This window comes from Ischnura elegans, chromosome 6 (assembly GCF_921293095.1).
Source record: "Ischnura elegans chromosome 6, ioIscEleg1.1, whole genome shotgun sequence".
NCBI classification, from domain to species: Eukaryota; Metazoa; Arthropoda; class Insecta; order Odonata; family Coenagrionidae; genus Ischnura; species Ischnura elegans.
The window spans coordinates 122,973,779-122,999,104 of record NC_060251.1 but is presented as its reverse complement, the minus strand read 5'-3'; the positions used below and the strand labels follow the sequence as shown (position 1 = coordinate 122,999,104).

The following is a 25,326-nucleotide window of genomic DNA, read 5'->3' as shown; positions in this document are numbered from 1 at the left end:
TGGGTGCCATGCCTGAATGAACTAACATGGAATGACCCAAAAAAACTCACATTGTGTAGCACCGATATTTCCAGTACCATAACATAAAAAATTATCCTACACTAACCTGGAAGAGGAAACTTCATCTGGTTCCTTAAGTGAATGTAGCATCTCTTACTCAAATATCGAATTGAAAATGCCCTTCCAATCTCTTCCGAGGTCCAGCATTTCACTTGCTTCTTGTCCGAGAGTAAGAGGGAGAGAGTAAGAGGGAGAGAGTAAGACCTTCAGTGAAAATTTTCGAAAGGACTTCCATCACTCTGGACTCCACCAATGCCTCTCTCTCATCAACCTCCCTCTGATGAGCTTCAATGCAGGCTTTGTGTTCCAGCTTCAAGGCCTGCCGTGATAGTAGATAGCATAATTCGATTAATTCTCAATAATATAAGTGTAACACACAAGCCATCAAAAAGGTAATAAACATCTCCTAAAACTAATCATTATATGAAATACCTTGAATTCCTCGAGTAACTTTGTATGGTCCTCGAGAAGGTTCAGTAAGATGCTCCCGAGTAATTCCACTTGCTTCTTCAAGCATTAGTACTTCCTCGATGATAGCCTTGTTCTCTTTCCTTCTGTGGCGAAATTCTCGAGTGCTCGGCGATTTCGCGCTACACGCTTTTGGAGGCAACAAATACAGCGAAGGCACGTTCCCAGGTTTCAAAATCTTCTTTTGCCTCGAAAAATTCATCTCAGCCATGAGATTTCGCTCGAAATCCCCATCTTTGAAATGCACGGAGCACACGTGGCCGTTTTCAGGATTCCATATATCCTTCATCTTGCAGGCTTCCACCCACTGTATTCTTAGTCGAGGATCTTTCGGGAAACTAAAATATCCTACGTGCTTCTCCCCACTAAGATCCCGAGTTTTTGTAGAAGCTGTTCGTGCACACAGCAACGGAACACCTTTTTCCAGGCATTTTAGCACAATTATAGAATCTTTGGGGTGAATTTCTTCAAATGCCACGCTGATACTTTGCCAGTTGCTAGGAACACTAACGCACGGAAAGGAAATGTGGAACCTTGTGACGTCACGCACTTCCTCCCCCACTTTCAGCTGAGACCACCTCCTATTATACGCACCTTGGGAAAAGTCAGCTTGTTTGAAAGCGGCCTATGTGGCAGCGGCTACAGAATGTTACGATGTTGGCTAGAGCGACAAATTGATGACCCCTTAAATGCGCGTGCTAGGGAGCAACTCTCAAAAGAAAAAAAACATTGACGCCATGCAATCGGAAAGTAATACATATGTTTTCTAATCTTTTTTTTTCACTTTTTGGCCTTGAATACGCAGCGAACCATTTCGGATTTGGGCGCCAAATTCAAATCCTCGCAACAGTACCGAGCCGGTTCCAATGCACTGACTTTATGTGATCGGTTCTTGATACCGGTTTTTTAAGAAAACATAATGTAACGGGGTATTTTTTACCGACAACGGTGGAAAATATCGCACCAAATTCGCAGAAAAAGTGCTTAAACGCGAAATTTCGTGGAACCAAGTGAATTTCGCGCAACCTTGGAAATTTCGTGTTATATTTTGCGTTTCGCAAAAATTTGGTGCCCCAAATCAATGATTCGTGTGAAGTTCGTATGCCTCTTATCCTCGTGCACAAGGGCATGATACTTTTTCCACATTTTCATCAATTCTGGACCTGGAAAGGTGGCCCAGGAGTTTAATGTCTTCGATCGACAAGTTGCCGCATTTGAATTCTGAATATTAATTGTGCACTTCAGTTCTTCCGGCGAACAATTTCACCGGGAGGCGTGTTCTTTATAAGCTCTAGACAAAAGATTAACCGTGCCCAACTAAATTTTACCAAGCAGAGAACAAATTTTCAACGCTGCACGCTGTTCTCGAATATCAACCATTTCAATATCAAAGAGATAAAAAAAAAAAAACTATGTATTCGAAAGTAAATGGTCATAGGGGCTCCCTTAAACCGTCTAAAGCCATGCAGTTTCACTTACTGACTCAGAAATGATGAAATAACACCCGTCTAGTGGGAGAAGCCCAAAATATCAAAGTTGCGTGTGCAGTGATTTCCATCCGGTTATTTTTGGGTCACCTCTTGTAAAGGATATAAAAGAGAAGAAATGTGTATGTCACTATGAAAAGGCAATCGGATAGGAGAGAGGAATGGAGAGCTGTGTCAAACCAATCTTTGGATTGTTGACTAATGACAATGCTTTATTAAAAACAAATTATTGCTACAAAAATAACAAATGTGTGCTTCCACATGTTTGGCCGAACATGTTTGACTTTCTCAACCTCAATGGTTGAAACAGCACAAATGGATTTTTTTTACATGGTCTAGTTATCATTTATTTGTTCACTGTGGGGAGCCCATGGAAAGGCCATGATTTTGTTCGTAGAACTGGTGATTAAATTGAAAGTAATTCTGTTCCATACACACATAATAGTTTTTTGAAGTCACTTCCTCTCTCGCCTATCCCAACTGAGGTCTTCATGGATCATTTGGAGCAAGAACTTTTAAACTCCTGTCAGCCCCTTCCAAAAAGTGTAAGCTATTACTTTAGATGTATTAACGACATCATTTTGTGGACTGGTAGCAAGAGACAACTGACCTCTTTTCTTGAGCTACTCAATGCTCTCCACCAATCAATTTTACTTTGGCACTCGAAGGTGATTCGATCCACTTCCAAGACCAAACAATTTCCCTTAAAGAAGGTAGAGATGGCTTCACAATTTACTGAAAAACTACCTAAACGGAATTACTTATCCCCGCAGAGTCAAACCATCTCTACTCAAAAAACTCAAGTGGATGAATATAAAACGAGTGCAAGATTGAAAGACTAAGTCATATTTTTCCAAACACCTCATTGAATCCTGGCATAAGTGTGATTTTAACATTGAATTTTTACATGTACATATTAGAAAAAAATGTTAAACTGGATGTTTTAGAAATTCTTGAAATAACTAAGTATGTAACTGCTCTCTTGCACCTACTATCACAATTATAAATGACATGACTGAATGTAAATGTTTCCCATTCTTTTCAACTGTTTTAAAATTGGGCTTCTTCCTTGCCAATCCTCCCCTCCCCCCACCCATTAACCTCATCACCACCTGACACCTTCTCTCCGCTCTTCCCTCTACGCTGTTGCACTTTTATGCTTTGACCCTCCCCCTACCTCCCTTCCCTCATCCCGTCTTCCCCCTCCTCCTCTTGTTGGACATATAAGGCTCGATCTTTCTGTTGGCCTTGAGAAGATGCTATGGCTGCCACGGCAACATAAAGTTTGTGGAACTGTTCTGTGTTTTTTGTTCCACCATGAATATCTCCTCGTTTCATCAAGTCATGCCAAAATCAGTTGATTTCATTCTGTTCTACTTTATAAACTGTTTTTTAAATAATCAAACGGATCTTTCAAATAAAACATTTTACCACATTTTTTACTAAAAAAACTTTTTTAGTTTATCCACATAATATTCAAAGAACATTAAGGCCAGTGAATAGAGGCAACCTCCAGCAATAATCGTTTATTTTTTCCAACCTTGGAGTTCACCTGCCCTCATCCCCTCCTTTCAACTGAACAATTCTAATGGCAATGAAAATATGTACACCCATGTCTCGTATAGCGCAAGGGATACATTCCTTGGGGTCTTTGCGCTATACGAATTAGCGTTATACGAGAGCGTTTTAACATTGGGAAGATAGGGATGCGTTCCTGGTAGCATAGGTCTTCGGTATTGAATTTCCTCTATAACATATATATTCCCATAAATAGCCTTAGAAAACATTGTTTATGTAAATTTTTATAGTTTAAAACATCTTTAAAGATAGTATGCACGCATTTGAAGACTTTTATTCACGTTAAAAAAAATTCTTACGTGCTTTTAAAATTCCGTCCTGTCGTGCGGGTGGGCTAACATCTGCTATCTCAGGGGTTTGTAATGCATTGCCGGCAGTTGACGATTTTTCAAACCAGTCGAAAAACAACTATTGTGTCACCCAGGCCCTTTTGTCGCTCATTGAAATGACAGGCAAATGCTACTTTGAATGCCATTTCATAGCTAGCGGAGTTTATGAATGATAAATCATTTTAATTTGAAGTCCTCCGAGTCTTTAGCAGCTACGTGAAACAGTCTTTAAATGCCTTGAAACCTGACCCAGGTTTTCCTTCCCTGAAAATGAATGAACGAGAATGCATTCTTTTCCAAAAGAATATCGTCTCGTCAACACTAAAAACTAGTTGAGGGGGAAAGGAGCCACTTTCAATCACAGCTTGGAGTTCATAAGAAAATGTTGTGGTGACCGCGCTATCAACACTTGCAGATTCACCTGATATCGCCGCATTGAAAATACCAGCTTGCCGTTTAAATTCTGGAACCAACCGGAGCTTTCACTAAATGTCTCGGAGCGATTACCACTCGTCTTTTTGTACTGATTCACTATGAACTTTCCGTATGTGTAGACCGCTTGGTTGAAGTTGGTGCGGCTGAGGTCACTGATGTTTAAACTTCGTCTTTATTCAGAATAAGGCATCGTGAGTTTAAACTTCCGCGCAATATCGCTTTGACGTTCTCCATTTTCAAAGCAATTGACCTTTATCAATTTCTCTTCTAGGTTAATGGTTTTTCTTGATAAATTCTTGATTTTTCTACCCGCACTCCTATTTTTTGCCATTTTCTCTTGGTTTTTACTCTGCATGGCTCTATCGAATCACCTTCTACTGCTGAACTGTATTCTTGAGACGCAGAGGGCCTACGACTGCGGGGAGGAAAGGAAGCTATTGTGTTTGAGACTCTATAGCGGACCCTCTTATATGTTGATGCTATTCATGCGCAACTCGGGCACTGCTCCATTTCTCCCCCGTGAATACCGATGACCTTGAAGGCTTTAGCGTAGACCCTCTACCTGGAAGTCAATCACCCGATAACCTACGACGGCAAAAAATACGTCTCAACCAGTATTGCTTAAAAAAAACTCATTTCCACTAGCCCCACGCTTAATTAATGATCTAAATTAACTCATTCTGTTAAGGAGACGAGATAAATTACTTCGGTAGGCCGGCTATCTGGACCCAATGACGAGTAATACTTTTGGCCATTGCACAGCAATGGATTTCGATTAATATATATAAACAAAAAAGAAAATTTGAGGCAAGCAATAATATTAATATGCGTAAAATGATAGAAATTTCGTGTGTACTTAGCGCAAGTTCACGTTTTATCACGAGAGCGTTTAAGATTTTTGATTAGGCTACACTGCGTTGCAATGTTTCCCCGAGGAACGAATTTGCGCTATATCGAAATTGCGCTATACGAGACATGGGTGTATATTGATGCCTTATCTTATTACATTTACCTCATTCCTGTAAAGCAAAAACCTTTGATATTCAACAAATCCCAATTTTTCCCCTCTGGTGGGCACTGAAACAGGTTTAGTCTACTTTCATAGAATTACTGATCAATGGTACACAGACCATGAGGAAGTTCAATCATGAAGTTGGTTAGAAAAGGATGTATTCATCAAGTTACCATAGCAGCAAATAAGCATTGTTCGTCAAGATGTACATAGATGAATCAAAGAGAACAATACTCAGTAAAACAATAATAACTAACAAGGGGAGACCACGTACCTTGCTCCTTTATGACACTATACTTTAAATACCTAAACGCCGTAGTGACGATAAAAATTTTTTCTCATGCCTATGCTTGCTGCAATTAACATTAGTGAAAAACTGTATGATCCAAATGAAAACTACAAAATATACTGCCGTGACAAAGCATCGAACCTGAGCCCCTCGGGTGAGAGCCAGACAAACTGATGCTGTTGGAGGGATGGCGCTATTTTCGGATTATATAAAACTTGTTAAAAATACTGCTTGGAAATTAATTAATTATAGCCAAACTAAGGCCCATTCAATGGAACCACTATCAGTTCAGAGATGTGTTCGCCATTCCGAATGCTATAAAATATACAGCATTGAAAAAGGTTGAGCAAGATGCGTGGTCTCCCCTTATAAGATTTCCCATGGTTGACTCTATTATATTAAAAATCTTGATTTAAAATTACTCAAAATCTTATTTCTATAGCTTCACACTCATTATGGACAAAAAAGAAAACAAAAAAATTTCACCAAGGTATATAGGATACAAACCGAAGATTCTTGTATATTTCAGGCACGTGATCCAGAGCCATTTGGTAAAACTTCAAAGTCTTCATGTACTGTCCCATCTTCAAGTAGATGTTGGCCATGTTGACCAGCAGTCTTTTGACATTTGGAAGCAGCTTGTTGCGAGTAATCGACTGGTAAGTATTCAGGGCCTCGCTATACATCTCATTCACTTCATACTGGTTGGCGAGATTGAACAGAGTCTAGAATAGAGAGAGCATTGAGAGAGATGAGGTGAGGAAGAAGAATTTCCTCATCAAGCACTCCATACTGACTAACTAAGATGCACACTTTTTGCAACAGCTGAGTGACTGAGGAGTATGACCAAAAGGAGTGAATGTGCGCAAAGAGAGAGGACGTATACAAATACACCCCCCGACTTGAGGCAATGACTATCATCACACGCATTCACACACTTTAGGTTGAAACCTGTTTTCAAAGCGGAAATGAACAAATAATTGGACATAAGAAATATTTCAGATCCTACACAAAAAAAATATAAGCAACAAATGAAGGAAACTCTCAAGGTGAACATTCCATTCATATAGATAAGAATGAGGTTGTTGGTGTTGGTGAGTCCCTATTCTTGTTCCTTTTAACCCTAATATGTACAGGCAGGTGAGTCTCTCAAACTCATCGCATGAAATTTTTCCATTTTATTTTGTAATTGAAATGTCAGTGTGGTGCAAAGTTCTGACTTCCTCTTATTATAAATTTCCTATAAAATACAGAGTAACTTAGAAGTCAAATCAGACAAAAGTAGCTTAGAAACTTTTTTTCTTGATTGCATCAAATTCCGGCAATGCGACTCATGATGCCTCTTACTTTCTTCAGCACTTATATTTCCTTTGCCTTTTCTCCGCGACTACATTTGAGGAATCATTGTTTTACTACAATGTACCCAAATCATGGCAAATATTTTACACAAATTATACTTGATCGTTATTTTTACAAGCCCACAGCAAACAATAATTTGTTTAGGTGATGTCTGATTTGCGTTGTGTTTATTCTTTTGTAAATTTGACGTGCAATGCAAATTTTGCAACTCCAAGAGAGAATAAAACACTGGCGTAAAAAGTTTATATTTTGCAATTTTTAGCTCAATAACTGGCAAATACTTCATATCATGGCGAAAGTATTTGGGATCACATGGGGATTATCGAGGATTGTCATCATTACGTATGCTTGAGCGAGTTGGAAGGGGGTGCTAAACAGCCTGATTTCACGGGAGCATGTGTAATTTTTTATATTTCTTCTCATTTACATTTCCTGTGAGCAGACTGCTAACATTGTCTCTATGAATAATGTAATTTTGTTACCACAGTGAGTTAATTTTTATCTTTCGCCTGTCATTCCTTCGTCCATTCTTCAAACATCTACAATATAGTCCTCCATGTTACATAGTTTATCCATTTTGGTATTGTGCTCTTTGCATGTCTCCTGGAATGTGATCAAGACGTGAAGAAATCACTCCTGCCAAGAATTAAAGACTGCATTTGATGCGGAAAGTTGCGATTTCTACTGCATTTTACCATTATGGTTTTATACTTAAATTTTGAGTGCTTATTAATTCGCTTTATTTCTTCTTGTGCTTTCAGTTATAAAGTAAGAAGATTGCTGCAGTAGTTTCCGCTCATTCAGCAACTGCTTGAGCTTTAGCTTACGGCATTTCAAACAAACGTGGCTGGATGAGAAGGCATTTTCTTTGGGGAAGATACTTCTTTTTCTTCTCATGAGGAAGATACTCCATTTGTAGTTTATAAAACCGGAGACATGACCATTCATAAAATATTTGCGTGTTTTTTTAATAGGATGTTGCACATTAGCTAACAAGAAACAAGAAAGATTTTAGAAAATTCTTCAGATGCAGAAGTGCCCCTTGTACGTTCATTGCCTCTTCAGACTCTAAAAGTGACCATGAAAGTGAGGCATCAGAACACAAACCACCTGTCAGGAAGGTACAGGCACTGATGATCATAATTTAGCCTCGTCTGTAGTACTACCACTCACAGGAAATTACATCAGGAGTAATCATAATGTTACTTGTGACAACTATTTGCCAGACCTTGAACTGGCACAGACACTCTTTTCAAATAGATTTACTTTAGTTGGAACATTTTGAATGAATAAGACATTTCTTCCATCTGCGTTTATTTCAAATAGGTCTAAACTAGAAGGTTAAGCACTCTTTGGTTTTAGGGAGAACGCCACATTAGTTTCTTTTGTTCTGAAAAAAAAAAAATATTTTAATACTTCTTTCCACAATGCAGTATTCTGGTGAAATTAGTCAGGATGGGAAACCAGAAATAATCTCTTACTACAATGAAACAAAGGGAGGAGTAGATTCCTTAGACCAATTTGTTCGCGAATATACATGCAAAAGAAAAACAAATAGCTGACCAATCGCATGACTAATGAATAGATATTTGTGGAGTTATGGCAAATGCAACCTTGTGGGTGCTCAATCCGGATTGGGATAAAAATTAGCTCAATAGGAGGCAAATATGTATTAACCCTTTGCCTTGTAGGAAGGCACATAAAAAGCACAATTAATTCTTGCACGTTACAAGGTTTCTGGCAATGGACACACGCAGCAATTGCAATTTTTCATGCTGTTGCAGAAAACAATTCAAACACAGAATACTAAAGAAAAGGAAGAGATGTACTTGTTTCTTGTATGCTGTAAATGTAAAAGTAAAGTTTGTGCAACTAACAAATATTTGGATTATATTGTCATTAAAAAACAAACACAAAGAACGTATGAAGACAAACATTTTATATTTTTATGTTGTGTAAACAAAAAGAATGTAAGTTAAAACAGTCTGGACTCGATTTTCAACAATACAGGAAATTAATATGCAATGTAAAACTTTTTTTGAGTGAAATTAATAATTTTTATGCAAACGATTCTTTAATGTACAATAAATATTAGGTGATGTGAAAACCAACATTTTTCACTGCTAATTTGTTGAAATGAAAAGAAAACAGTTAACAGAGCCCAATAGACTCACCTTACCCAATTAAGTCATAAAAATCTTGCCTGCATTAGCGTTAAACTTCCCAACATCATCTTTCCCTTGTTCTCCTTACTTTGTCCCTCTACTGCTGTACTTAAGAGGGCGATCAAGAAGATTATGCCTCATTCAGACTACTATCATGCCAGTGACCGTCCGAACAATAGTTGGTGGAACTTGTGTGTGAATGCAAGTCCAGACAGTAGAGCACATAGTTCCGAACATTGCCACTTTACAATGGCTAGGTGCTGTGCAACTGGAAGAGGGAGCGACAAGAGAAAGACGAAAAGTTTGTGAAGCTTGCATTTTGAATCATGGAGTTTTCCAAGTAAGGAAGAATCTGGGCAGAAGAAGAAGTATACATGAAATGCATGTTGAACACAGTAATATCTTAACCCTACTTACCTCAACAGCTTTGCTAACCGTCAGTCTCTAGCTCACTTTAGATTTCCACAGTTTTCGCCGTCGTAGTGTGAATGCACGCAAATTCGTACGATTGCTTGTCTGATAATAGTCTGAACCAGGCATTAGCAACCAGGAGGGCATTACGTATGTACCTGAGGGCAGAGAGAGACTTGATCGCCCTGGGACAGCATTGACATTGTGTGAGAGTGTGGGCATTTGAGAAGTGTGTGTTCTCCGATGATAGTTTGCTGGAGGTGTGGCAATATAAGGTGAGCATTATCTCATTCCCAATTCTTTTTCCTTCCCTTGGTTAATCATTCCATTTCCTCTTTGTCACGTAGAGCGTGGTCCTGTACGCAGAAACATTCAGAGGTTGTTTAAACTAAACCGTACAATGTGACATAAAACGCATAAAGAAACACTGACAAATAAGGAAAACTGTAGTGGGTGCACCAGCACCTCAGGTTTACATAGGCATAGCACCATCTCTAGATAAAACAAACTATGGGCTGCAGTGGCATGCCATCAAAATATCAAGAAAAGTGATCATGTTTTAAAAGCATAAAAAAAAGTCACCCAGTTATTAAATGCATGTGACATGAGAGTGAGAAAAGCTTGTCAGTGGAAGCTCTGAAAAATGTTCTAAGATGATCAAGATGATGTGCATTATTAATTAACAGAGTACATAGAGACACATTTCACGGTGTGATAGTGAGGCAGAAGGTGACAATGTACAGAAATGAAGATGAGAAGTTCATATGCTTTGGACTGTGATGGCAATACATCTCCCAGTGTTAACAAGGAGGGATTCAATTCAATGACTCTTTCAATTCCTCTCAAGCACCCGGCCACCTTAGTGGCCAGATCTGGAATGGGATAAACCCTAGTCCCATAAGGGCTATGGAGGACAGGAGCTCACTCCAGGTCACAGCCAGGGCCAGCACCCAGCCAAAGGGAGTTTCCAGAACCTGGAGGAGACAACACAACTCACAGGAGGGAAGGGACACAGGTCGATCGATAGCCTCTCTCGCATTTAGGGCCATTTTTGCCATCTTGCATCTCACCAGGGAAATATACTTTATGTGCATACGAATTCACAGGCAAAAATATATAAATTGCCTGGATATAGAAAATCTTCCATTACCACTATAACAAAGGATTACTAATTAGATGAAGTCGCAGTTTCCCAAACAAATTTCGAAAGAGCTGTACACATTTTTCCTAACTTCAATATGTATTATCACATCTGATGCAATAAGCATTAAAATAATTTTTTACACTTTTAATCACCATTTCTTTGACTGGGCTCCTGTCAAGATGACTTTTTCATACACAGGCAAATCTTTCCAAAGCTCGTAGAACAGTCATTCCACAACTGACAATAAGAAGTTCCTTTGGCCAATGATGGCTGCAGGATATGACTTATTCAAGCATTTCACGATGAAACTCTAACCTTCCTTCCACTACTGGTCTGCCTTAGTACTTCTGCCTCCATCAGATGTTTGTTCCCTATGCAATGACCCACCAATGGATCACCACACGTTTTCCTGCAAGCTGTCACTACATCACCAGGGACTTTGACTACATTTTTTTAAGCAATTACCATCAGTCTCCAGCTCTTCAATAAAAGAAATACTTTTCCCAGCAAGGTTGTCATATTGGTTTGAATTTGCTTTAGCTAAGATTCAATAAACTGATTTTTCATTTCTATGAAGTATACACCAACTGCATTGGCCCTGCACAATCAACTCCTTCAATATATTTTGTGGTAAAAAGAAAATTGAAAGGGATATCTATCACTCAAATTTCAGGGTATGAACAGAGAACAGTACACGAAGATATCTCAAACAGCATTTTCTTGCAGAGCAAAAGATACTTTAAATACCAGCATTTTAATGTGGCCATTTTATTATCAATTTATAATATGTAATGCAGATCCACGAGATAAATACCACATATGTCTGAATATAGTCCCCCTTTTTTTTCCAAAAATGCCTACGGTAAAAGTGAAGGGGGGGACTATGTTCAAATGCATTTTTTTAACTTTTCACGAAACTGAAGTCTCAAAATTAGGGGGGGAGGGACTTAATTCAGAGGGGGACTATTTTCGGATAAATACGGTATGTAGACCATACATTTACATGTATTGTATTATTAAGGGATTTTTTTACCACCTTCACTTATTGCTTTAACTAACATGATTATATTTGACTGTTTGCCTGATATTTTTGGAATAGTTTTTATCTATTCTTTTCCATTTTTTCCAAGTTGTTACATACTGTAGCACATTTCTATTTATTCCTACTACGGCATGTATTTTTAATGTGGTGTCCAAAGGGACCTTGTCCCAAAAACAATAAAATTGTTTTCTAAACTAACGTAGGTAACACTCAATTTGCCAAGATGGATCACCAGTTGAGCCTACAACAACCACTTCAGCACATTGAATATCTGAAATGCATGGCACAATCACAAGGACATCACAAAGAGACAGGCTAAGTTGTAAGGGTGTTTCATGACAACACAGCCGTGCCAAAAAGACAAGTTGATCTTCAATGGGTGTGCAGTGCTATGCAATACTATAAGAGTACTTTACATGCAGACACAGGGAGCCACTTTCAGTTCTTGAGCCAAATAAGGATGAAACGCCCACACATACAAATATAATACCCTCACACTTGCACATCTCGTGACTTTATCTCAAGGAAAAAGAATCCACCTCAGCAAAGGAAAATCAATGCTCAAGGACAAATTCATCAGGCTTTAAACAGAACAAACTAAGCTTGCAACAGTCAGTGTGCATAAGAGTCCAAGAAGGAAATCTCATTTACTTGCTGGTACTTTTCATAAATGCACGTCCACACCTTCACCTACACATGTATGTACCACTAATTCCAATGATTTTGCACCCGATTTTACTTTTTTATAACGATTGCAGAAAATATTCAGTGAGAGTGAAAATGATGCACGGATAATCCGCAATGCACGTATATAATGCAGCCGGATAATCGGGAGTCTGCTGCACACGATTAAGCATTCTAATTAAGGATAAGTCCATTCTTAAATTTTTTCAGTTCTCAGACTTGTCTGGTTCTCCCCCATCGGTTCTCGGTTCTCAATACTCGGTTCTAAAGATGAACTCTTACTTGTATCTGAATTAATAGCAAATTTAAATGAACAACCACAAGAATTTAATGAAAATAATTTCACTAAAGATATAAATTAGCAGGAAAGCTCTGTAAAAAAATCTTAAGATCGTCTCCATAATTTTATTTGGCAAGTAAAAAAGTTTACATAAAATGCTGTCAAAGAATGCATCAGTGACCAATATGTCACATTACATCAGGCAGCCACATTCTTTCTCCACATTTTGATTTCAAAAATTTAACATTTTTACGCTATCTATTCTTTTTTTGGCAGAAATATTGCCTGCATTACTGAACGGGTGTTCACTAATACCAGTAGAGGTGGATGTTGATTTTGAAGAGCCGCGCGAAATATGCTTGGAGCACAGTTTACATACTGCATAGGTGGTTAGTATAGTATCAGGATCAATAGTGAAACCCTCCAACATCTGGCGTCATTATCTGTTAATGTGTTGTAATTTGTGAGTCATTCCAAAATATATTCTGCATTCTTAGATGTAGGTAACTTATATTTTTATTTTTATTGACAACTTATTGGCATGCTTCACTGTCACAGTTCTTATAGCCTCAACAATAATCTGCCCAACATGCCAGCATGATAAACAGAGCGGCCATGAGCTAACGCAAATGGTTACGCAGTGTTGCATTCTGCAGGATAGCCACACTTTTCGATGCCTTGTATAGTAGGGCAGATTAGAAAAATCGATTTTTTTCAATTCCATCTGGCCCAGTGAAAAAAATTTGTGGGACCGAACAAAAGTAAGGCCTGAAAAATTTGAGACCTCTACGTGAACCCCTGACCCTCGCTCAAATGCAATTTAGGGGAGGATGATCGAAATTCTAAAAATGTAATATTTTATGGTCATTCCCTATAAATTTTGCCGAGTTACTCTCCTTTCCATTCAAAGATTTCGTGCATTTTGACGTATCTGCCGTTGTTTAGCCACAAAATGACTTATTTGAGTCTGTGTCCGCGAAGAAAATATTCTAACGCCCACACAGCGTCACGGATATAAGAGCGGCAGGCCGATCCCCTCCCCTCTTGCTTCTCCCCCTCACACGCCTCGAATACAGCAAAATTCATCCCGCTTGTTCTGCTAGGAGAGAGTTCATATTTGATAATATAAATCGGAAGATGGTAGAAGGTAAAAAAGGATGCGTAGTGAGACGACTTGTCCTTTATTTGGTGCCTCGTCTGCATTAAACAAATCGATGTTACCAACTTTTAGAGAAGTGATGAAATATTAAAGATACAAGAAGTCGATAATTGGAAAGACATAAGTGGCAAGAAAAATCAACAGAATCAGTAGATTCACTAGAATAAGTCATTGATATTTGTAATAATTTAATAATTGCAATAATTTGTTGATGTAGTTGAAGGATGAGTAAATTAGAGGAAAGCTTAGGATTTCACGTCATTCTCAGTGAAAAAAAGTGCCACAGGTGTGGAGTTGACACATCACTTTCCCTCTTCCACTCTCTTTTCTTCAATACTGCGATAATTTCCCACACCATTACTACATTGCGAATTTCCCAAAATCCACCATCCCCCCTCTCCCATCAGCCTTCCGCCCCCCTCTGATGCTTTCCTTCTCTCCAAAACCAACCAAAAGACCCCCAAGATCATGGCTCACGCAGGGTTCACGTTACAAAGACCACAAATCATTGGCTTTGAAAGAAAATATCAAGTTACTAGAGAATTATAGAAACATGTCTCATCTTCCCCTTTCTCGCCCACTGAACTTTTTCAGTCTACCTTGTTCGAAGTTCTTTTTCTGGAGCTTTATTTACCAATGCAGAGCACAAAGGCAGATCATACAATTGATTTTGAAAGGGCAAAAATTTGGTAAAGGAGAGCTGCTTCTGTCCAACGCACATTGGAGAAGCCTCGGAAATCTACAAGATAGAAACATTCCATACTCTTGAGTTGACTTCAAACCAGCAGTGTTTTAGTGTTGGTTTAATAAAGTCAGGTTTCATTTATATTAGTTCTATTTTTGATTTTGACTCATAGCCCTACTGAAGAAGCTGGAACTTTAAAACAATAAATAATTGAAGAAGACAAATGAATCTGGGGGAGAAGCGCCTGAGTACAACAAAATGCCGCCAGCACATCATGTTAGAGGTGGAGGTAGAGGTAGAGCAAGCTACCTGGTGAAAACAAGACGTTGGTTAAAGCCGAGGATCAGGTGGGCATGCCGCTGCCAATTAACGCAAATTGATCATGCTCTACAGGATAGCCTCAATTACATATATTAAATAAATACCTATTAGAAGGCAACATTTCAGATAGCAGACTAATTTTGGCCCATATGATCCATCTCAAAACCAATCACCGTGCCGGCGAAAACAGTTATTTTGGACATAACATCCATATTGCTCTCACAAATATATCTACTTGAAATGGCATTTGATAGATAAGAATTTTTACATCATACAGAAATCCATCATAGCATTGAAAATGCCAAGACTGCCTGTATTTTTTGCGAGGCATCGTATACCCCTAGGGAATTTGAAGGTGTTTTTCAAATCAACAATATGCCTAAAGGGTTTCCATTAAATTCAAATATTCCTGTAAACAACTAATTGATGTAAGAATCTTTTTAAGAATATCACTATTACTCGCAAAAATCCTGCGATTCCTGATACATAGGCAACCCAGTAAAATATTCCTGGATTTATTGTTTTCCCACATTCATCATTTTTTTTTTCGTCCATGCCCTTGAAAAACGATAGATTGAGGTTCCACTGTATTGAAATTCTCCATTTCAAACCAATAATTCACATAAATTATTTGAATCTGAAAATTCAAGAGGAAATAATTCAAAGAAAAAATTTAAGGTTTCAATCTTGGGTTAGTGAACATTCAGGCAACATATACTTTAGGTCTACAGAGGAGATCAACGACAGCTAACAACTGATGCATTTGAGACTTAGAACAACTACTTCAGACTGCAGAGGGCAAAGGTGAATGCAGAGAGAAGATGCTTTATTAACTATTAATGAATGTTGCACACACTACTTATGTAATACATATGTATTACATTCATATTTCCTCACAGCTTTCATCTGACTACCCCGAAGCAATTTGTAACATGAAAGAAAGATGTGAATGCGATTATTACTCTAGTTTCCAGCGAGAAGTTTTCAATACCTATGGTTTAAATAATCTCAAATAACCTAAGGCCATGGAAGTATCAGTATCCTTCCAATGAACATGAGAAGTGCCTTAAAAGTGTCAGCATCAGGGCAGCTATTAATCAAAATCATAAGGTTAACAAATTATTGTGCAAGGTGAGCGGCTCCTCCTGATGACTGGAGACCAGGTTAAAAATTACTACTGTGACTGTTTGCATACCACAACTTTCAGGCATTAAGATTATTAGATTAGTTATAAAAATAGTTACAGAGAAACAAAGGTCCTCATTGCGTGCACTGACAAGTCCAGCTTGCTCCTGAAAGCGGACCATACTCCTTTCCTTGTGGCAAGCATCCTTGGCTTTCTCCAATGCTATCTTCAGATTACCAATGCTCTTAGCCACATACGACTCATCCAAGAGCATACGAATCTGTTTCTCCAATTGCTTGACTCTTAACTGAGGCCTAGATTGGCAAGATTAGAAAGATTTACACAGATGACGAAAGGACATGCATTTGCTCAATTTAAAGATTGAATCACAGTTATGTCAGCAGATGAGCATGGAAGCCATGGTACTCAAAGAAAAGTGAGTCTTTAAACCTCAAATGTATCTCTCCAGGTAAATGGACAATCTGTGTAGCCAATAGGGTAGTTTCCTTCATCAAAGAAAACGAAAGGTATTGATTGCGATTCTTTATCCACCATTAGTGTATTCATAATATACAAATTATTTGGTTTTAGAAATACCCGTTTAGACAAATGGCAAGGGTCAATTTTATCCTCATTTGAAAAAGGCCAGATTGGCGCCCATGCGATGCCACTCCACGTGACATCACAGGGACCTAGTTTCTATACAAGTAGATAGGAGTTATACATCGTCCGAGGTTACCAATGCATGCATGAGGCACGGAGCACAGGGAAACATCTTAATAATCACCTATTAAAACTGGCTAAGGTTGGAAAGTTTTCTTCGTTTGATAAGTTATTAATAATCCTTATTCAAGCCAAGTGCTACCAGCTAGCATGGTACTCAGCTACCTGCTAGCATGGTACTCAGCTACCTGCTAGCATCCTGTGTCATATCAGTGCTCAGAGCCTCACCCCAAGGTCACCTCACTTGCAGCAGTGGGAACCAGAATGACATCACACGGAGATTACCTGGCATTAATACTTACCCGTCACGTTTTCACGAGCTTAAAAATTTTCACTTTTCATTTAATTAGGAAAAATAGATATCGTCATTTAAAAATCTAAAAGCGTGAGATACGTACTCCAGGAGTAATAATCTTTCGATTTAGGCAATAAAAAAAATAGGAAACGACCCTATTGGCCCCTTTTTAAGCACAAATTTCAACATGCATTCTCTATAAATTGTGACTGCATGCAAAACACTGAAATGCTTGCACATTGAATCAAAGACCAATTGCAGTGTGCCAAGGTCAATGGATATCATATAAGGACCAACAGTTATACAGTGGAACGAAAAAATGCTCAAAGGTAATCTAACAACGCCAGAAGGCTTTGAGAATATTTGATGAATACTATACTGTCTGTATGCTTAAGCCCTCGTAGTTGTTAAGGTGGTACAGAAAGCCATGAAATATTTATTTAGCATTAGCTGCAGAGCAACAATCACTAATGCCACGTCAGTAAAATAATTTTCTGAGGAATTTCAGAAAGTGATTTCACTTCCATAAAACAGTATGTTGAGCTTTTGTACTAATATCTAATACATAATTCTATTATCTCTACCTGCTGCTATATGTAAGATGACCTCTCTAAAGAGATACATTTGGTGGAGATGAAAATTATGATGCAAAATTTCTGTCAATAAAAAAGGCACTTCAACTCATCCTCCAATTTTTCTGTATTTCAGGTAGAAACAGATTACGGTACCCAAAGGCAGAACATGAGTCTGCCATCGCAGACACGTCTTATGGAAAGAATGAGGTAAAAAACTTTTCCTCTGGAATAATCCAAAGGCTGCACTGATGGAGCTTCACCTCCAACCACCCCTTGACAGTGTGTGCTATGGAATCACCCTTCTTCTCACAGAATGAGGCCAATGCTCTTAATCACTAGGTCACAGAAAACAACTACATCCATAATGCTTTCCTTCTCTGCCAATATTTAGCTGCAGTATTTTGCTTTCAATTGGAGAAGGCACATGACTAGGTATGGTGACAAAACATTTTCATGAGAGCAGAAGTGGGGACTGGAAGGCAATTAGCCCATTGACATTTTTTATGAGATTGAGTTTTTAGCGTTAGGAAGGACAAACATTTTACTAATACGCAAGAAAAGAGAGTACCTTAAGGCTCAGTGTTAAGTTTCACACTTCTCACAATTGAAATAAATGATGCCAGAGCCCGTATAAAGCTCCAACTATCATATCATATGCATTTCTGTGGACGGCCAAGCCATTTTCTGTTGATTATATACATACAAATTGATTCAGCTAGGAGAATACAAATAACTGTATTACACCAGATTTATGACATTAAACAAATGGAAATCCTACAAGGAGTAGGCGTGCTTAGACATCAAATTTGACTCCCAAATCATACCCACAGATTTGGGAGTGGACGAATTTATGAAAGGAATCAAAGGGAAAATGGAGCCAGGAATAATGGATTACAGAAAAAGGATGGCACACTTTCCTCTCTCACTCACCACTATGGAAATAAGGGAAAATTTTAAAACTCACCACATCCTACAGACCAAATAAATCCTCAGTGGCCACAGAAACTTCCAGAAGTGATAAAGAAAACATGGGAAGGAGAGGGGATGCACATGATCCATGCATGACTGCATATAGAATTGTGCAGTGCTCCATGTTCCAATGCTAGAGTCACAATATATGGAACCATATGAAATTTAAAGAACTGGACCTTGGTTCTATGATGTGCTAACCTTCTCCCTACAGACACCTGACAAACTCACGGCACAGTTCCCCAATGAAGACAGCCCTATAATTGTGGGGAGGGGAGGATTCAGATGATTCGAATTCAGATGATTCAGATTCAGTGGCTCCCATGTGAGTAAATGCAGTAGGTACTTACATACACGAGAAAATGACTAGAAAATGAATTCGAATATGAAAAGAAGGAGACTTCATTGACTTCCACTGATTTATTTCGTCCATATTTCAAACCATAGAGGTCATCATCAAGTACTTGAAGAGTATAGTATTATCAACTATGACATTATCAAGTACTTGATAATGACCTCTATGGTTCGAAATATGGACGAAATAAATCAGTGGAAATCAACGAAGTCTCCTTTTCATTTTCGAATATTAACTTCCACATAGATGAGCCTAATACCATTGAGTGAAAATGGATTTTTGATTGAAGTAAAAACTCAATATTGCTATTTCTAAGTGCAGCTTAAATTTTCTCTCACCTGGACCTTTCGGCCTTTGAATTTTAGGATGGAAGTAAGTATCAAGTCATCTGACATGGACCCCCGTGTATTTCTAATTTAATCTAGCATACAAAATTGAAGATTACACCATTTCCTCACCATTGGAGGTGGGACTGTTGGTAAATTGATTTTTAGTCCTTGGTCCTGGAAACTAAGTGCATCCATTTCGTCGGTCAAGGTGCGGTTACAGAGCAGCCTCAAGGATAACGGTAAAAATAATGAACGTTAAAATGTATAATTAATATGAAATCACTGCTTTAGATATTAATACACCTGAAACATTACATATATCTGTAGCTCATATCAAATCAATCATGAATGGATTCCAACGAAGGTTTTCGTGGATTTGTGTCCGCAGGTTCTTGGGTTCATCGTATCACAGTGTATACCCAGAGTGCGTACCCACAGTGGGTATACTGGGCCACAGTATCCATTCTGCTGATGTTTAAATACTCTAGTTGATTGTTGTCCTTAAGACAGAGGTGAGTGCCATGTCGATACTTGATTATCTTCATATTCCCCAGGGGCTGATCAGGCACGAAGTGGGTGGGAGGGTTTTCATTTTGCCTACTATGATGACATGAGTGTTTGGATGCATGCTTTCTGTTGCTGAGAGTATGTACTAGTATAAATTTTTTTTGGATATGGCTAGCTCCAATATTCCGCAGATTTCTTTATTTGCTTGGTTCCATAACTTTTGGGTACTAGATAAAATCTCAAGACGTGTGAGCCCCAAAGACAGAAAGAAGAGAAAATTAATGCGGCCCTTAGAATTAACATTATCAACTTTTTTCTTCAACAAAATTCCTATTTCTGGGCATAAAATATGGATAAACTCATGTTTTAGATGAATTTTTCCACTGTAATAGATTTTAAAGTATGAAATAGTCAATTAACTCTGTTCCTGCCCTGGCCTTTTATTTGGCCAATTACGTTTTGCCCTTGCCATTGCAAAATTTGATCATCTCTCCATTTCACTCCATTCGAACAACACATTCTTGCTCCTTGAAAAGCTTAACAATTTTCTTGAGGCAGATATTGCAAATCTGCATCTCAATATCTCCTCTGTATGCCAGGTAAATTGTATACTACACCATTAAGACACCTTTCTCACTGTTTTTTCCTATCACTTCTGGTGTGTATAAGTATGACCTGCGGATAAAATCAACCATTACATGTGACGATACTAGAAAAGTGGATGGCAGCAAACTAAAATATTTATTTACATGACAAGGTAAAGAAATATCATACATTTTTCATGAATGAGAATATTGGTTGGCATTGTGACCCATAGCAGCTGTAGTTGTTAGACATTACTGAAATTTTAATTTAACTCAAAGGGGTGTCTAGGGGCTGCACATTTATTGCTATACCTTCAAGAACAATTTGTACAAATATGAAAATGTTGTAGAGCTATGCACAATTCATTAAAAGAATTGTTATTGAAAAAATGTCAATATATTGTCTCTTTAAAAATGCATAGATTACAAAATGTCAAGGTAATCAATGACAATTTAAGCTTAAACTTAAAATCTACTTACACTCCTGAGTTGGTTTGATTTAAGATATCCAAATTGGACCAATTAATAACCAGTGCCCTTCATAAAAACGCTTCCTAACCTAGTGTCCACACCAGTGTAAACTGCAATCTAGAAAGTTATCAACAAACAAGTGCACTGGTCAAAGGCACACACTTATCCACGCATCTCATACATAATACATACATACGCATTACTGTAGCTCAGAGATTGACTCATAGCTGTCTCAATGTATTCGGTCGGTTGTTGAGTTTTGGAATTAAAAAGTGTGGAAATTACTACTTGTGTTCTTTCAACATGGAAACAATTCATGGATTCATATTCCATTTTGTAAAATTATAAAATCTACTCAGCTGCTAAGATAACAGCAAAATTCATATAATACACGATACATACATTCAATTTACAATCATAACTGTGAAGGAGAAAAAAAATTACACATGAAAAAATAGTAATTTTCATTACGCTAAGGGCCTGATTTTTCAAAAATCATCTTCAGACACTATTATGAGGATTACTGCAATTGAAAATAATATTGGTGTTAAAACCAGCATTGTGCATCTCCCCCATCGAAAATGACGCCTCGGTAACTTAACTGGCTAAAGCACTCAACCGGATTTGGACAACTATTCTGATATAAAAGAAAATGTAGGATCTGAAAAGGATACATATAAATTTCAACATTTTTGGATGGACATGGGGATGAAGGACAGACACTGGGAGATCATTTTATATGTATTCATATGCTTAGGCACTAGTGATGGATCGTTCGTGATTGATTTGTTCAAAATGATTGAATCACCAACTGACTCAAATGACTCATGATTTATTGTGCAAAATAAAGTTGATCATTAATTAGTCCTGGTTTATTCAGTGATCCATTCTGAGTATTTACTTATTGTGTGAATAGGTATGCTGTTGTGCGTTTATGAAATTGGTTGTGTCCATCCAAATACATAATTGCAGATGATTGCTTTTTTCACCCACTTCCCAGCGTAGTTGTAAGCTGTAGTGGCAGCCACTTTGTCAAAAATAAATCAATTTGATTTGGAAATATGCTCATGCACACAAATACCATAAAGGTATTATTTAAAGTTTTTGTAGAACTATATTGGTGTTTTGATTCAGTTTCCATTTGGTTTTTGCAGAACTACATTGGTGTTTTGATTCAGTTTCCATTTGCGTCCTGCTTAAAATCTCAAAATCAACTTGTATAACTTATTGTTATGTGGGTGTAATCAAAGCGATAATCTCAAAGTTTGTTGCATGTGAATTATCTTTGAAATTGAAGGTAGGAGAGTAAAATTTGCTACATATTGAAAAAAGTGTGTATTTTGGGTTTGCCTCTATTTCTGCAAATCTTATTTTCATTTGATCAGTTATTTTTGTTGACATTTTTTTATGCCTTCAGGCAAGTTTGTCTCACTATTTACACTCTCTACATGCTTTTGCAGAGCTTTACTCACTAGCATCACTTTTAATATTGTCACTTTAGTCTCACTACCCAATTCCACTGTCACTTCATAGAACAGCCTTAACAGCCCACAGGATACAGTGAGTACAACCCACTCTTCCTCACTCACTGGTTATGTGTCTGTAGTGAACAAGGCCAAATGTGGATAGCACAGGTCCCATCAGTGCAATTAATCTCAGGAACATATCATATGTTGAGTTCCACCTTGTAGGGACCTCCTGTTTTAATTTTTATTCAATCACCCAGATTGCTTCTGGAGAGATCTAAACTTAGCAGAAGCATCTGGCCGACGCTTAAAAAATTCAACTACATATCTGCTTCACCTTAATTTGTAGTGCAGAAATTTCCTGCACCCCTGGTTAAACAATTAAATTATTGGTGAGAGCAAAGAAAGGCATGAGCTTCCAGTGACACTTTTTAATGGCAGCCTTTACATTTGCCGCATTGTCACTCACTACCACAGGTATTTTCTCAACTACTTCCCACTCTGCAGCCATTCTTATATGTAATTTCAGCAGCCAAATTATCACTTGTGTGCTCGCCTGACAGCTCAAAACAGTAGGAATTCAGGTCACATCCAACTTGAAAGTGTACTGTCACACTGAGAAAGCTATCATTGAACTGGAAGAGGAAACAACTCCAATGGCCAAATATGGGGACCTCGTCGCAGGTACAAACAAAACATTGTGTTGGTTTGCTGGAATGGGAAGATTCTAAGCAGTGACCAATCCCAGCCTCTCCACCGGAAACCCTTCACAATCACTCGCTCAACTCTAAGGGGAACCTTTGCGAGGGTTTGGAGGCCTCACTAAGGCTGCTTCCGTTGAGTAATCACTAGAGATCCGTGAAAGTGGTTTTATTTTTTGCTAAAATTCATTTTAAAACTATGTGATTTCAGTGTTATAGAAAATCCTGGCAGTGTTAATATAATGTTAAAATTTTTGTACATTTCTAGGTGTTTTATTATTTTTTGGTGCACACTTTACAACTACAGTAGAATCCTGATTTAAGGTTTTTCAGGGGGGACAAAATTTAAAACACTAAATGCGGAAAAACACTAAATGAGGACCTGCCATTTTTTTCAGGTTTTAGGGTCTGTAATGATTGGAATGGCTTTTCATGAATAAAAAATATTATTTTAAGTAACTAAAAGGTGCTGAATGCAGCAAAAAATTCTTTAATGAAATGTTCTCTGCCCTATGAATGTTGGATAATACTTTTCAGGAATCAGCTAAAAAAATGGGTAGTAAAAATAAGTAATGAGTGGATGACAATTGTTTTAATGAAATATTTTAAGAAAATTCTGATAAACATCAACTTAAAAGCATTCCCACACGGATTATTATCATGGACATTAGTGATTCCATTTTTATGCATATTTCAGTGGTCTCGATGAAATTTAGAATTTATTCTGTAAAAGTGACATGTAGGTGACTATAGCATTTCTAATATAATAAGAAAAGTAGGTACTCAAAAAATCATGAGGAATGAGTGAAATAAAGGAACAGCAGAAGATCGCTAATCCCGAATTCTCAACTACCGAATATCTAGTATAAGGGAGGTTTTCTGGAATTTTGCCAACTTAACGTTTTCTGTTGCCTCGGCGAAACAAGGGATTTATGAGCCTTTAAAAAGCCTCCTATGCGCACATTTTGGATTTCGAGGTCATCCAAAAAAGTAGAATCTTATTTCTAGTATGCGTACAAGTCGATGGTGATTCAACTCGATGGTAACACCAGATTCGTTGTCATATATCCGCGGCCTTATGCAGGTCGAATGGAGCCGGGAGAAGTTGCTTACGCGGCGCGCTGATCACCTTGACTCCGACTCGCCTTGTTTCTCGGCAGCTTTTAATAAATTTTGGTTGGACCTTGAATAACGATTAGCTAAACTCTGTTAAGTGAAAAGGTTTAATCTTCAACAGAACTGGATTTCATCCGAAAAATTGTCAGTGCTTCTGGAGTTTGGCAATTTCGTCAGGGTTATGATGTCGAAGTCAACCACCAAGGGATACCTTCCGGATTTTCGTATTTTTCCGCGCTCATCTATTCTACCGTGAGTATGCGGTGATTATTTTTCCAGCATGAGCGATTTATTTAGAGTCATGGGCCGTGATAGTTCGTCAAAACTCCGATTGTCATTCTCTTTTGACATTAATTAGCACCAGATAAATATTTTTGAATCGACAGCTATATCAACCAGCCGCATGTCGATAAATTGGCTCCGGGATATCTAAATTACGATGTAAAATAATGTTGTTCCGTAGGGAAAGAATGCTCTCACTCACGCTCATGACAGGGGAAACACTTCCTCTGTTCTTTCGCTGTTCCTCCGTGGAAACTGACCTTGGAATGGATTATAGAAAGAATCTTCTAGTTAACTGCACAATTGATATTGGGCCTCCTCTTTTGAAAAGAGAAAGTAGCTGACTGAAAAAATGTTGGGCTAATAATCGACTGCCCGTAGGTAGTAGAGTTGAAAGGGGCATAAGCCATCAATTGAAAACATAACGAAAAAACCATTATTGTAGCGGCCCTTGGAGGATAACTCGTGTCATCAGTCGTCACGTATCATCGAAGTCAAGTTCAAGAAGTGAAGGATAAGGTAGTTCGAGGTTATTAAGGGATGACTTTGCTCCATTAGATCGGATCTGATACAAAAAGTGCCTGGTGTTTGGATCAGAAGGGGAGCGAAACATTACGAGAAGACAAATCATCCAGCTTGCAAGTCGAAGGTCGCAGCGCTGCGCTCGCGGAAGAAAGCAGTTGAAGAAGCGTTGCCCGGTAGATTCTATCGACTCTTGGTAAACTTTCATGAGACTGTTCTTGTTGATGACCATAAATTCGAAGATTTGGATGAACCGTCATGAAAAAACGTTAAATCGGGCAAAAAAATCTTGAGCGGGACAAATTTTTACGACCATAAATGCGGAAAAACGCAAAATGCGGAAACACTATATACGGATAATTTTTACATTGCCCTAATAGGGAATGAATCGGGACCC

The 25,326-nt window shown here is 38.1% G+C and overlaps 1 protein-coding gene across 3 annotated transcripts in view; it reads right to left on the bottom strand.

Annotated features, from left to right (window-relative positions):
* The window catches only part of LOC124160095 (intraflagellar transport protein 88 homolog), a 171,275-nt gene that overhangs the window by 117,323 nt on the left and 28,626 nt on the right, over positions 1–25,326 (bottom strand). For 2 of the 3 annotated variants that reach the window (XM_046535816.1, XM_046535817.1), the window contains 2 exons: positions 16,153–16,348; positions 6,166–6,383 (listed from right to left, as the gene is read on the bottom strand). The exons of the other annotated variant lie outside the window; for it this stretch is intronic. In XM_046535816.1, the coding sequence (XP_046391772.1) occupies positions 6,166–6,383; positions 16,153–16,348 (414 nt within the window). The remainder of the gene's footprint in view (positions 1–6,165; positions 6,384–16,152; positions 16,349–25,326) is intronic. 3 annotated transcript variants of the gene reach the window in all.